This window comes from Natrix helvetica, assembly GCF_964273705.1.
Source record: "Natrix helvetica genome assembly, chromosome: 1".
Classification (NCBI taxonomy): domain Eukaryota; kingdom Metazoa; phylum Chordata; class Lepidosauria; order Squamata; family Natricidae; genus Natrix; species Natrix helvetica.
Genome location: NC_138548.1, coordinates 124,076,710 through 124,091,367, shown reverse-complemented (window position 1 = coordinate 124,091,367; position 14,658 = coordinate 124,076,710). Strand labels below are relative to the sequence as shown.

At 41.2% G+C, this 14,658-nt stretch overlaps 2 protein-coding genes across 2 annotated transcripts in view; both read left to right on the top strand.

Annotated features, from left to right (window-relative positions):
* Positions 1–14,658, top strand: part of ACY3 (aminoacylase 3) — a 322,364-nt gene that overhangs the window by 229,331 nt on the left and 78,375 nt on the right. The window lies entirely within an intron of this gene.
* CLCF1 (cardiotrophin like cytokine factor 1) overlaps positions 11,194–14,658 on the top strand; it is a 49,137-nt gene continuing 45,672 nt past the window's right edge. Inside the window, exon 1 of the mRNA XM_081938357.1 lies at positions 11,194–11,350. Coding sequence (XP_081794483.1) covers positions 11,323–11,350 — 28 coding nt within the window. The 5' untranslated portion in view covers positions 11,194–11,322. The remainder of the gene's footprint in view (positions 11,351–14,658) is intronic.

Below are 14,658 nucleotides of genomic sequence, written 5' to 3'. Positions count from 1 at the left end.
TTCCCTGGCTCAACTGATAAGGAGGCGATCCTGTGGCTTAGTGGCTAAGACTCCTGCCTAAGATATAATACAGCCCAGGTTCAAATCCCAGTAAGGGTATGACTAGCTGATGAGAGCTAATTAGCTCAAAATAGATCTATACTAGTCTCCCTTTATTTATTTATCAGTACAAATACAACATTATATATATAGTATATACATAAGGTAAACGTAAAGCTTCCTCTCACACATATGTGCTAGTCCTTCCTGACTCTAGAGGGCGGTGCTCATCTCAATTTCAAAGCTGAAGAGACAGCGCTGTCCGAAGATGTCTTCGTGGTCATGTGGCCGGCATGATTAAACGCCAAAGACACACGGAACGCTATTACCTTCCCACCAAAGATGGTTCCTATTTTTCTACTTGCATTTTTACATGCTTTCAAACTGCTGGGTTGGCAGAAGCTGGACAAGTAACGGGAGCTCACACCATTACGCGGCACTAGGGATTTGAACCGCCAAACTGTCTGCCTTTCTGATCGACAAGCTCAGCGTCTTAGCCACTGAGCCACCGTGTCCACGTATATACATATGTATATACATACATCATGGGAGGTGGGTGGCCACTAATATAAATGGGTAAGTAAATAAATAAGAGCATATCTGCAACTTGAAGAACTAGTATAATTACTCTCCAGTGTCACTGCAATTTTATTCTGGCTTCATTTGTAGACACTGACAACTGGTTAGAGGATAAAGGCTTCAGAATGGTAGAGCAAGCCTGTTCACTGCCAGTCTCTTGAGAACCTTGACCAAGCACCCAAAGATGTTCTTGTTTGTTCAGTGGAATGTGCCACATAAAGATGCTACTCAAGGAGAGAAATTGGCAGCAATTCTGCATGTGGGCAGGAGATGTAGAAGTACCTACCACTGCAGTCACCACAGAAGTAAAAGCAGATGTAACACGAAATAAAAACACACATGTAGATGTAACTTTGGTTTTTCCTTTTGTATTTGCACTGCATGGATTTTCCTCTTGTGGTTGCAGAATGCTGCACAAGTGCCACTATGTCGGAGACATCTGGCCTAAGATCAGCCGTGACTCTTCATTGCACGGTGCATCGATCCTCACTACCATAAAAGTTCAGCTTTAAAAACCCAACAATCATTTCCCTTTTCACAGAATTCCCTGGCTTGCCACTCCCTTGGTGGTGGTGGATGAAGAAGCAGTAGTAAAAAGGGAATCTTGGCATGAGGGTTTCAAACTTGAAAAGAGCAGCTGTGGGAATGTCAGCAAGAAGAGAACCTTCGCATGTGGTGCAGGGGGAGGAAGAGATGAGAGACGAAGGAAGATCTGAGCGGAGGGCAGGGAACACTATCTTTTAGTGACAGCAAGCATAAAATTATATCACTGAGAACAGGGTAATCAGACATCTCTCTCTGGTTTATAGTAACTGATGGCTAGGATTTCAGACCCATCTCTGTGGGATTCTCCCTGGTGATATCACTACAGACCGAAAGCAGAGCCAGACCTCTATGTGATTCTCATATCCCACTGCCTTGCTTGCCAGAAGAAGAAAAAAAGAAGAAGGCATCACATGTTGGCAAAGAAGAGGCTGGGAAGAAGCTCTATCAAAGGTCGGAAGTGGGAGGTTTGGCTGGGGCTGGCGCCACTGGAGGGCAAGGGAGCGACTCACCCTTCTCTGGTGAGGTCAGCCACCCACAGCACTTCCTGTGTGCAGAAGGGGAAGGGGGGAGGAAGTGAGAAAGGCAAGGCTGGGGATGGCAGAATTAGGCAGTCAGCCAAGGCTAGGAAGGCCGGCTGGTGACCCATCCAACCATGTATGGAATGGCTCAGCTTTGTACTGGGTTGAAAGTCAAACCAGGATGCTTCTGACCAGGACCAACTCCCAGGGAGTAAACCAAAAAGAGCTTGAGTTAGAAAGGGAATCTTCAGCCTGCCTAGATATCTGACATTCCATAGCAAAATCTTCTGTTTTCCACGGTCAAAAGGTTGGCTTAGGGATTATGGGCATAAAGAACCAGTACTTTTGAAGAATGTAGCTGGAAGTCAGCTAGAAAAAGCAACAGAAATCAAGAAGACTTTATAGTTTCATTTAGAAGCAGAAAGTTGATGGTTGACATTTAAAATTTGACAAGGGGGAAAAGGGCATTGGTTGCTGTCTAGCTATCAGACAAGTCACGATTCTCTTTCTTATATATGTATCTTATATATATATATATATATAGAGAGAGAGACAAATTAATTTTTTTAAATAAAAGGTTAAAAAACTAATGCAAAGTAAGAAAGAAAAAAGCAAGCAAAAAAGCAAACAGTGCAAGAAAAAGAAAAACGTTAAAAATAGAAAAGGAAAAAAAGATACAAAGTCATTTCTGATATTCTTACAACAGCATATATAACTGTATAACAGCAGTGATAACTTCAATTGTATTTTAATATAATTAAAATGTTAATATAATTAAAATATAAGTACAATTATATTTTAACCTCTCTCTCTAAAATTGCCGCCCAATATGCTGCATAACATGGGAGGATCTAATGCTCTCTAAAATTATATTATAATACGTGTAGCCTTCGATTTACCAAAGTTCATTTAGTGATCATTCAAAAGTTACAATGGCATTGAAAAAAGTGACATGACTGTTTCACACTTATGACCATTGCGGCATCCTCATGATCATGTGATTGAACTTCAGACACTTGGCAACTGACTCATATTAATGATGGTTGCAGTGTCCCAGGATCATGTGATCACCTTTTGACAAGCAAAGTCAATGGGGAAGCCAGATTCACTTCACAACTGTGTTACTAACTTAAGAACTCCTGTGATCCACGTAACCACCGTGGCGAGAAATATTGTAAAATGGGGAAAAATTCACTTAACAAATGTCTTGCTTAGCAACTGAAATTTTGGGCTCAATCGTGGTCATAAATCAAGGACTACTTGTATCTTCTTTTTATAATCCATTTTTTCTAATCATTAAAGCAATAAATCAAAAGTTCATTTTGATACAAATGTCCATAAGAGAGTTTCAGTCACAAATAAGCGTAGACCACGGCTGTCAAGCTCGCTGCGTCATGTTGCTGTCACATGATGTATTGTGACACTTTTTCCTTCACGGACCTGGGGTGGGCGTGGCCTGAATGTGACGCATTTGGGCTGCAAGCCACCAGTTTGACACCCCTGGTGTAGACAGTTTACACTTTTCTCTAATTAAATAAGTTAGTTTATTTATCTTAGCAAGATCTGTCAATTTCATTAACCATTCCTCCAATTGGGTAGTGTCAAATCTTTCTATCTCTGTGCAAGACCAGTCTTGATCCTCCTCGTTATAAAGAAGGTCTGGACAAATATACTAGAAATTACTGCTTTGATGCTGTGGGAATTGAAAATGGTTCCAATAGACAATACATATATTAAACACTCTCTGGTGGAGATCTTCAGATATATATGCCTTGTTTTTTGACATCTCACACCTATCATAAGCGCTACATATAGTCCTCGACCTATGAGCACAACTGAGCCCAAAATGTATGTCGCTAAGCGAGATAGTTGTTACATGAGTTATGCCACAGGTATTAAGTGCATCACTGCAGTTAAGTTAGTAACCTGATTGCTAAGTGAATCTGGCTTCCCCATTGACTTTGCTGGTCAGAAGGTTGCAAAAAGTGATCACATGGCCCCGAGACATTGCAGCTGTCATAAATATGAGTCAATTGCCAAGCGTCTGAAATTTGATCATGTGACCATGGGCATAATGCAATGGTCGTAAGTGTGAAAAAAAACCATGTCCCTTTTTTCAGTGCCATTGTAAATTTGAACTGTTGCCATTGTAACTAAATGAACTGTTGTAAATCGAGGACTACTTGTACACAATGCTCCAAGAAATACAGTTTGGTGATCTTATATGAAAAATTCCAGGATCCTTCCTAGCTCGGGTTCCTAAAGTACAACAGAGTTATGGTCAAAGAAACCCCTGAGGAGAGAAATGTATGGTGTTTTTTAGCTCAGCTGATTCGCGTGGCATAGCGGATTGCCACGCGTCAGCTGTTTTATTCACTGGCGCTGACATAGAGGGTAGGTTTTTAAGCTTAAAATGGGTGGGTTTTGAATGCATTAGGCGTGCGCATGTCCGCTCTCTGAACCGGTTGTTAAACTGGTTGCATCCCACCGCTGCTTTTTAGGTAACTATGACCTGGATGACTGAGAATCTCCACAGATGCATGATCTCTATATTGCACAAATATCTGGAACAGAAATTGTGTCATCTTCATGTTATGTCTGTTATACAGTTTGTATATTGCCTCCTCTATCTATATCTATATGTATGTATGGTGTTTTTACCCTGACTGTACACCGCCCCGAGTCCCTTTGGGGAGAGGGAGCGGTTTATAAATTTAAATAAAGTTAAAGTTAAAGTTAATTCATGGATAGTATAAAGTTAGAGTCTGTTAAGTGCATTATCCTTGCTTAATAAGCTGAATTATCTATATGAAGATAGCCTCACAAAAAACAGATGAAAGCCTGCCCAATAGAAGTGAACACCAGGAAGGGGGAAAAACCCTGTCAGATTCAAAAGTTACAGGAGACTTAGAGACCTTCATAAGACTGATTGATTAAGATAGATTATATTTTAAAACATGCCTATACTGAAGCATGGCTTCTAATTGGTTGTGAGTTTTTATCCTATATGATCTAGCAAATGTGCTCTATCCATTTTCTGAAACAGAAATCTGATGAAAAAATTACTCCAAATCAATGAGTTGAACAGTATTGTCCAAGTGGTGCATTTTGTTAAGACATAGAACTATCTACTCAACACAAACAATTACCATTGTTGATATCACAAGTGGCTTATGCATCTTTGTTGTGCTTCTTCATATTGACCAGGCGTTTTAAACACAAAATACCTACTCTCTTGTTTATATCTAATTATGAGGTGAGATGTAAAAGCTGAATTTCAGATCCATAGCTTGTGTGTCCCCCCCCCCCCCCCCGTTTAAAAACATTTAAAACCAAGGAGCAGCCTATGTCCCTCAAAATTCTAAAGGGGGGAGAAAGAGAGAGAGAGAGAGAGAGAGAGAGAACGAGAACAAATTCATTTTGTGCATCTTCTCAGGCTCCAATCTCACAGTTCTGCTGACTATTACTGTCCCAGATGTCCCGTATTTCAAATATCAGAATAAAATATATAAAAAGTATACTATAAGGACACAATTTGCATTATAATTTCATCTGAAGTGTTTCTAAAAGGTACAGAATGCTTGCTTATAACATTTGTGGCACAAGCCTGCCATAGAATCATGAATCACTCTGTGAACTCATAGAGAATTCTATTTACTCTTAGGCATGGTTATTACCATCCTGTGATGGAGCAGAAAAGGATGTTCATTGTTTCCTTCTTCTCCCACAAAAGGGTAAACTCTTGAATATTATCACACAGGATCTATTATACTCTGCTGCTTTATACATTGGCATATTATGGGTTTTACTCACAGATCTGGGGGGGATTGTATTACTATAGTCTTATTGCTGATGTTAAATAGGAATGAATTTTCCTCTTGCTGCTCTGCCGCTTTCAAATATGTCCCACGAAGTAGAGAGAACAGAAGCCATTTTATAAGGCTTGGGGGAGGTACAACCCCCCCACACACCTTTTATGTAGTAAGAGTAATCATGGTTAGAAGTATATTTGGTGTCTACTTTTTGGAAGATGAGTTTTCTAACTAATGTGTAGTTTGCAGGCCATCTCAACACCTGCAAGTTACAGTAGCAACTCACATGTAAGCTTTTGGTAGCACATCTTCCTTTAGTAAAAAAAAAAAAACACATTAAAATTACTGGTTTACACTGAGCCTCCTGATAGGACAGAGAAGATATGAAATATCCTAGCAGTAATTTTTTTATTGCGTTATAATTACAAAAACCTGATGGCCCCAAGACTTACACAATAGGAAAAGACTGTTCAGGTAGATGGCAGTGTACAAAATATGTCCAATTTCAAATGATGGAAGATTATCATTTTAGGTGGCCAAAGACCAGTTGTTTGTATCACAAATATAATTTTGGTTGTCTGTTGTTAGTTGTAGAGCCCATCTCTGCAATAAGTGGACTTAAAACTAAAGTTAGAAACCTAAGGAAAAAAAACCCCACATGTTAATAAGTTACTGAATTACAGTTCCAAAAATCTGTCATCACTGCCTATACTGACTGGGATTATGGAGAATTATAGTTCAGCAACATCTAGCGCAGTGGTAGTCAACCTGGTCCCTACCGCCCACTAGTGGGCGTTCCAGCTTTCATGGTGGGCGGTAGGGGTTTGCTGTAAGTCTGCTTTATAAATTTTATAAAGTAAAGTTACTTCCCTACTTTATAAATCACCATTACCGTGGAACCGATGGGCGGTTAGAAAACTTTACTACTAACAGAGATAAGTGGGCGGTAGGTATAAAAAGGTTGACTAGAGGTTCCTTACTCATAGCCGAAAGGAAATTAGTGAAATCATTTTACGGCAAGGGTCTCCAAACTTGGCAACTCTAAAACTTGTGGACTTCAGCTCCCAGAATTCCCCAGCTGGCATGGGGAAGTCCACAAGTCTTAACATTGCCAAGTTTGGAGACCCCTGTTGTAGGGCAAGATAACAAGGCCTTTGGGGAGGAGTGGGGGGGAGCATATTTGCTGCGGTTACCAAAGAGGCCAGTTATCCTATGGAATTTAATCTCCTTCAGCATTTTCTCTGTCCTAAATACCTTGTTATATGTTGGGTCAGGATGCCCGTGACAAATAGTTTGCTTGAAATAATTATGTTCCTTCACTTTGTACTGTAGTTTCTAAAGCCTAGAAATACCCCCATGCCCACCATCTTTTCAAGAATAAGAAACTATGAATTGGGATCTAGAGTTAAGCCTCTAGTTTATCAAGGATTGCCAAAAAACTGTGCTCTAAAGGAATATATAATTTTTGTACCCAGCCCAAAGTAAGTGTACTATTGTGAATACAGAGGTGAGTTTCACAGACATTTACCACTGGTTCACCTCGTGCGTGCAGTGCACGCTCGCTTCATGAGCGTGTGCACCTTCTGTGCATGTGCACGGCCTTCCATGCATGTACTTTGCTCACAAATGCGACATGCACGCATGTGCGCGGCCTTCAAAATGTGGCTAAATAGGACGGCATAGAGCTGGGGCAGGTGAGCAGGACTGCACGCCACTACCGGTTCGCCCAAATTGGTCCGAACCGGCTAAATACCGTCTCTGTACGAATAGCTCTGTTATTTTTGAAACTGTGTATTTTCCTAAGAGCTTATAGCATACACACCATACAAAATCAGTTCTTGCTGTGTGTCACCCACATGTATTTTTGCAGATACTCTTTATTTCAAAGAGAGTTTCTTGCTCTACAATTTCACAGTCCTCTTGGACAAAACATACATTTTTCATGTAATAATATATTTTAAAAAGTCCAGCTCTGTCTTTGGTGTTTTCCTCCTAGCAAAGCAAACTTGGGACAAATAAAAGTATCCATTTGTTAGGTAAAGACTACAAATCTCACAATTTAGGTTTTAGATTAATCCCTATTGCCCCCTAATAATCCATTTTAGTTTAGTTTATATTTTTCGTGTAATGGGCTGAAAAACAAAGGAGGAGCAAGTGTATTGTTTTAAAATCTCTCTATATTTATGAATACATAAAATTGTTTCATGACCAAATAAATAAATAATTAAATAAGCAAAGCTTTGTGCACCATTCCATTAAGTATGTACATTGAGCAGCCGCTACTTACCATACATATATTTTTCTGTGCTTACATCAGCCAAATCAGAGATGCATAAATCTTCATGTGATGATGGAATTGTTATTTCAAATAAAAACCAGACTACGGTGAATTTGGGGCACAACGCTTTTAAAAATCTGAGGACTTTAAACACAGACTGTATTTGAGATTCCTTCTGAATTTTACCTTTTGGAGGGGCAAAATACTTTTTGGGAAAGAAAAAGAAAAAAGAAAAAAAGCATTACAATTAGTTGTGTCTGTGAGTTCCTTTGTTTTTACACAAAGCATTACGCAAAAGCCTGCAAGGAGAAAAAAGGAATAGGTTTCCATCCCCCCCTCCTCCTTAAAGTTCAAAGCCTCATAATAGTTTTTCCATGTAAATAGTGAGACAGGTTTTAACAATGAAAAAACGTATATATTCACAAATGCAATTAATTCTGGATGAAGTGATTGGATTTCCTCAAACAACACAAAACTTTTAAACTTTTTTTGGCTTGGTAAATATGTAAATATTTAGCAATGAGAATAAACAGAGTTTTGGTATTTTTCCACTTTTGCCCTATACCTGGCATGCCAGCTTTAATAACATGTGACAGTTTATTTTAAATATAAAGTTTACTTCTAAAGTCCTCATCTAGTTAGAAAGCTTCCCATCAGCATAGTCGGTCCTAATCAAAGGAGAGTAATTGAAAACAAACAATTGCTTGACTATTGAAATTCAGAGAAAGGGCTTGAGTGGGCTTTTTTTTTTTGATCAAATAACTTTTTAGACATAATTAAAGAAAACAAACAAACCATTTCAATGCTGCTCAAAATCCTTGCAAAAAGGAATTCTACTAAAATCTCAAAAGTTCAACACTTTAAGATATTTTACTTGGAGAGCAGTGTGGAAGGAAGAAAACAACGCAGCACCCCCTATGCTGATTTGCTAATGGAGATGCTGTGTGTTCAAGAATTGCAGAACTGGGGAGTCTCCAAAATTTGATTGTTTCCACTCAGTTGACAGGATACAAATCCTGTTGAATTCGACAGGGCTACCTTTTGCTAAAATGGCCATGCCCATATAGTGTACATTTTTGAAAATTCAGGGAAGCGCTGTTTATCACCTGGCCAGAGATTGCTATCTCTTTTGTACAGATTATACTTGCAAGGTAGGGTTTTTGAAGGAGTCCTTCTTTAGCATCCATCTATCCATCCATCTGGGTTTCCCTCCCCTCCTTTTCCCCTTCCTATAATTGCCCAAACTTTTAGGCAGCCTCTCCACTTTCCGCCTTGCACCCTTTTCCCAAGAAACTCATCCAGTCAGGGAGGTCACCCCCAACATTGAAGAGCTGAGTCACCCATTGTGAAAGAGGACTGGAAAAACTTTTGCTGAGTAATGAATTAGCGTTGGATCCCACAGATATGAGACATACCATGAGTGGATGAGAAGAACAACTATGGGTTTGGAAGAGAGAGAGGGAAGTGGGTACAAAATGCTCTATGTGTGTGTGTGTGTGTGTGTGTTGTGTTATTTTGTTTTGTTCTGCCTGGAGGGTGGGGAGGTCCTCTTTTCCTCCCAATATTCCCGCAGCCAGAAAGTAGAGGCACACCCTCCTTTCCACAGGATGGGGGAGTGGAGTTTAGTCACCTGCCAATGACTAAAGGCCACTCGGTTTATGGGAATGGGGCAAGCCCTTGAGGGCAACCCACCAACAAGCGATTGTGCTTTGTTTTCTACACAAGGGCAGTGGGCATCAGGAGGAAGCACTCAAACTGGCATGCGATGGAAGAGCCTTTCACAGTCCAGGCCAAAGGTCTGGTGGTCCAAGGAAGTCATGGACAGGCAACTCTAGGGCAGAGACTGGGAAGTGCACGGGAGGGAGGCAGGCGAAAGAAATGGAGAACAAGAATGGGTCAGTTTCTTTCCTCTATCCCCACCCCTTTGCTCCCTCCACCCCCCTTTCCAAATCTGGCATTTCAGTTTGAGACAGGGTGGGTTCGTACACTCACCTCGCCTTGTCTCTTTGTAGGAGAGAGGAGGCAATCTGCAGGACCTCTCCTCCCCCTATGCCCCCCACATACACTCCCCCCCTCCTCAGGGACTGGGCTTAGCTTTGTGGTTAAAGCTTTACACGTCAGAAAGGAGGGGGGTTTAGAAGAAAGGTTGCACGAATTATCTTCCCCAAATTAAAACATACACATGCTTACACACACGCACACATCTACATTTCAAAAAAACAAAACAAACAACCACCACCAAACCCCAGTGAGTGGGATTGGCAAATGGGATTATTAATCCTGGCCCAGAATAAAGGAGGCAGCAGACTCCATGCAGACCCTTCGGCAAAAGGAAGCATCCAGTCACACACGTACCTTCAAGGGCCGCACCGGACTGGGACTTTAACCAGATGGCGTGGAGAGCAGGTAGGAGCCTGTGGTCCCTTTCTTCCACCCCCATCCAGAGGGCAATTTGCCCACTTTCTCCTCACTCAGAAGCTAAAGAAAGACCTTGCAACACATTGGATTTTCCAATATTTGCTGGAAATCCCCCCCCCCCCATTATTATTATTATTATTTTAAAAAATGCCACTAGCAAAACTTGGCAGCATCCAGAGATTAAGAGAACAGGGTGGGGAGGAGTATGGAGGGCTGGCATTTCCTCTGGATAGTTTTTAGAAAAACAACCCAAGACTCCCTTCTTTCTTTCCTTTCAGAAGAGTCCTATTGCTAGTAGGACTTTTACCTTTCCCCTGTACCCCTCCCCACTTCAAAATTTGAAGAGCTAGAAGTGGGGGCACCTCAGGCTGAACAGCAAGCAGGAGGGGAAAATGAATGGGTGCTTGTAGGCAGTGGTACCAAATACATTCTTGAAAGCAACCTGGTTCTGTTTAACACTTTAAGTTTTTAAAAAGGCAACTACTTTAAGAAGATTATGCCTTTCTCTTTCTTTCTCTTCTTCCTTCCTTCCTTCCTTCTCTTTCTTTACTTTCTCTCTTTTCTTTTCTTTCTCTCCTTTCCTTCCTTCCTTCCTTCCTTCTCTTTCTTTACTTTCTCTCCTTTCTTTTCTTTCTCTCCTTTCCTTCCTTCCTTCCTTCCTTCCTTCCTTCTCTTTCCCTTCCTTCCTTCCTTCCTTCCTTCCTTCCTTCCTTCCTTCCTTCTTTCTTTCTTTCTTTCTTTCTTTCTTTCTTTCTTTCTTTCTTTTCTTTCTCCTACATTCCTGGACACCAATCAAAGAACAAATCACAGGAGGTGGAAGAGGAGAGCAAGAGCAAGAGAGGGAGAGAGAGTGAGTGAGTGAGTGAGAGAGAGCGTGGTGAAAACTTTGCATACATACAAAACAAAGTACAGACAGCTATTCCCACCTAACACCCAGCAAACAAAAACCAAAACAAATAGGGAAGAGGGGGGAAAAAGGAAGGAAGAAAGGAAGGAACGGAACCCGGGGCAGAGCCAGCCAGAGAGAAAGGGAAATTTTTACTCCGCGCTGGGATCTGCAGCGATCATTCGGAGCACAACCGTTGGTCTGTTAACCCGCCGTGTCGCCCCCAGCCCACACTCTGAGTCTACTATGCTATGTGTTGCTGGGGAGGGTTCAGGTAAGGGCTCGCATCTCGCTCCGTTTTGAGAAGGGGGGTGGGGTGGGGGTCTTGCTGTGCGCCCTGTCTTTTTTTTCCAACCGCCGCTGATTCTAATTTGATTTGATTAAAACGTCTGTCTGGTTTTGGGACTGATTTAAGACTTTCCCTCTACCCCCCTTCTCTCTTTTTCATGTATGTTTGTGATTACCGAGAAAAAAGGGGGGTGTTAGAGAGGAGAAGGCAGCTTAACAAGGGAATATCATCCCAAATTGACAGAGGAAAATCAAAGTCACCAACATTTTGGACAACAGCTAAAAAGGGTCGCCGTCCCCCTTCTCCATGGCTTGGGTTAAATGCTTTCCCAAAACAGAAAGAAAGTATGTTTGGTTATTAAAATAAAAAGAGAGTTTATTCGTTTATTTTTAAACAAAGAACGGGACAAGGGGAAGGAAAGCCTCCCCAAAACACTTTCCTCCCCTAAAACGAGGAAATGTCCTTTTCTGGGAGGGGATAGAAATGGAGAGGGGGGGAGAGATCGCAACTTTAGGAAGTGTCTGAATCTTTCTGAGTGTTTTCTGTGAGTGGTTTGGAGTGTTGTTTTTGTTACTTGGTAAAGTTTTCACATTTTAACAAAACTTTTCTCACTGTTACATTGAGAAGGTTGAAGAGCTGGAAGGGGGGAAGATTACTTAGAAGGAGAGTCTTTTTTTCCGGCAGGGTGTAATTTTTATAAGCAATAGGGTTTTTGTGTTTTGCAGACAACACCCCAGGCTTTCTGGGAGAGGGCTTGTGTTTCAATAAAATAGAAATGTAAAAAGAAACCTTAAAAGGTCAAAACGTGGTTTGTTTCCCCAACTGGCTCTTTTGACAATCTAATCATGTCATTTAGCAACAGGCGACTCTTTTGCTCCCCCGGAATTAGTTATTTAAAAAGAAAGAGCAAACAAAGCTTTTTTAAAAATATTTTTTAAAGGACACAAAACAAAAATCTTTGGGATTTTTTTTTTCATTCTGGATGTTTGAAAAGGCTGAGTAAGGAAACTGAAAGGGAAGATGCCGGAAAACCGGGAGGCCAGCTTTGATTGATTCCTCCAGGAGCAGTCAGGCAAACCCAGAAGTAATGAGAGAGAGAGAGAGAGAGAAAGAGACCCAACTCTTACAGCTAGGTAGAATGGAAAGTGATGATGCCCATTGCCTCTTGGGACTCTCTTCAGCGAGAAGGTTCTGATCCTTGGCTGAGTTAGCTAGCAAAATTAAACAAGGAGAGAAGAAGAGACATCCAACTGATAAACGTTTATTTACCACTCTCACACTCCCATCCGGCAGCTGCAGAAAGCAACCTGGGGCCAGCTTTCTTGTTTGTTTCTTCCCCTCGTAGGATAGAGAAAATTAGGGGGCAATGTTCCTCAACAGCATGCCGGCATGGCTAGCCTCTGAGCTGCCTAAGCTTTAACCCAGCTTTAGACCAACTTGGTAGTAATGGAGTAGTAGAACAAAGAGTGAGTGGATCATACTGTACGCTGGAGAAACTGCTACAAGGAAAGTTTCATGGAGGATATAGGTGAAAGGGACTAAGGAAAGGGCATAATTTTTCATAAGCAACACTTTCTCTTTACCTGCTTGCACACATATGTGCAAGATTATTCAAGGGTGCACGCAGCTATGGTCAGTCAGACAAAAGGACACCTCTTATTGCTGAAGTCTTCAGTTTTTGGAAAGTAGTTTTCCACCCTGTGTGTTAGCGCCATAACATAGCCAACACAAGCTGTTGAGTCCTATATAGCAGGGGGAAGAAAAGGTAGGAGCCTTTTGTCCAAAGAGAGAAGTGGTAGTTCCATCTCAACCCAAGAGTTTCCCCACAGAGAAATACTATGGTTAGAAATCCAATGTCCTAACAGAAAGCCAATTCTGTGATACAGGCAGGAATACAAAGGTATCTAGGAAGCAGACACTTAAGCTAAAAGCCTAACTATCTAGATTAATACTTAGCTTTATATATATGAACATCCTCATCAAGAAAGTGCATATACATGCTCTAAACATGTATATACCACATCAGCACCTCTTTTCTATGCAGCAGTATTTATCTTGCTGCTGAGAGATGACAGGGCAAGGAGGTTCCCACCATTGGTATACTGTAGCTTGATGATGAGATTGATGAGGATATCGATGATGATATCCATTCAGTCTTGTCTGACTGTCAGCTGCCACTTTACTTAGAGGTTCAAGCTGAGGCAGGTCTCACACTGACTCCGGGCGATTCTATGGACCAGGTCTCGCCACATCTTTTGATCTTCCACTATTTCTTTGAGTTTTTCTATGTTCTGGCTGGTGCAAGCTTTGATGGTGACCACCATCCATTTGGCAAACTGAGGACATATCAGCACTTTGAATGGATTTGAAGTATAGAGAGAGTTGTTTTAATGTAAAACACATGCGATGCTATGGTGGTTTGGAGAGATATTGGCATATCTGGACTTCAAAATGAACATGAATGTCATATGTATAAGGAATGGGAATGGTGGCACGAAGCCCTGCTCCAAACCAAAGTGGGGAAAACATCTAAAATGCATGAGAACTGCAGGAATCTGCATAAGATCAGACCTTGTTCATCTCACAGGCATCTCTCTCAACCAGCCTATCTGAGTCTCCACATGGCTATTTAAAATTAGCAAAGAGACAGAATGTAAACAGTCAGTGTCAGGACAATCAGATACATGACAGGAAGCAGACTAATTCATACAGTCTGTCCTATACAGGGATCTCTGTACAGTTCTTCCAATACTCTGACACAGATATTGCTTCATATCCCCAAATGAAGGCTGCCAAGATTTGACTGTCTGGAAATTATGGATTTAGCTCTGTGGAGAAGGTATTCCTGCATATATTTGGGGGATTCTTTTTCTAACTTGACAACAGGTGTTATGGCACCAGAAAGCCAACTTCAGCTCAGAATATCAAACCTGGTGTGCTGATGCACCATTAAACACTGATTAATGCCTCTTATTAGAATTGGAATTAAATCTTGATTTTGGAGCAAGTGAGGGTTCAGAGCAAAATTCCCTGTCCCCTTTTCTTACTACTTCCCATCTCACAAACAGATGTATTGAAAGCAGCTGTTCAGATCTGAGAAGTAGATCAACCTCTCCAATATACACTCATATTTTTGCATGCACACATAGGTGCATAAGCTCACGCACAGAGGTACACCTTTTTTATATACACCTTTTCCCCCCCAAGGTGGTTTTTCACTATTTGCTGATCTAGGTTTGCTGATCCTAAACCTACAGTCTGGAAATTAAAAAGAAGAAAAGTTGTAGAAACTG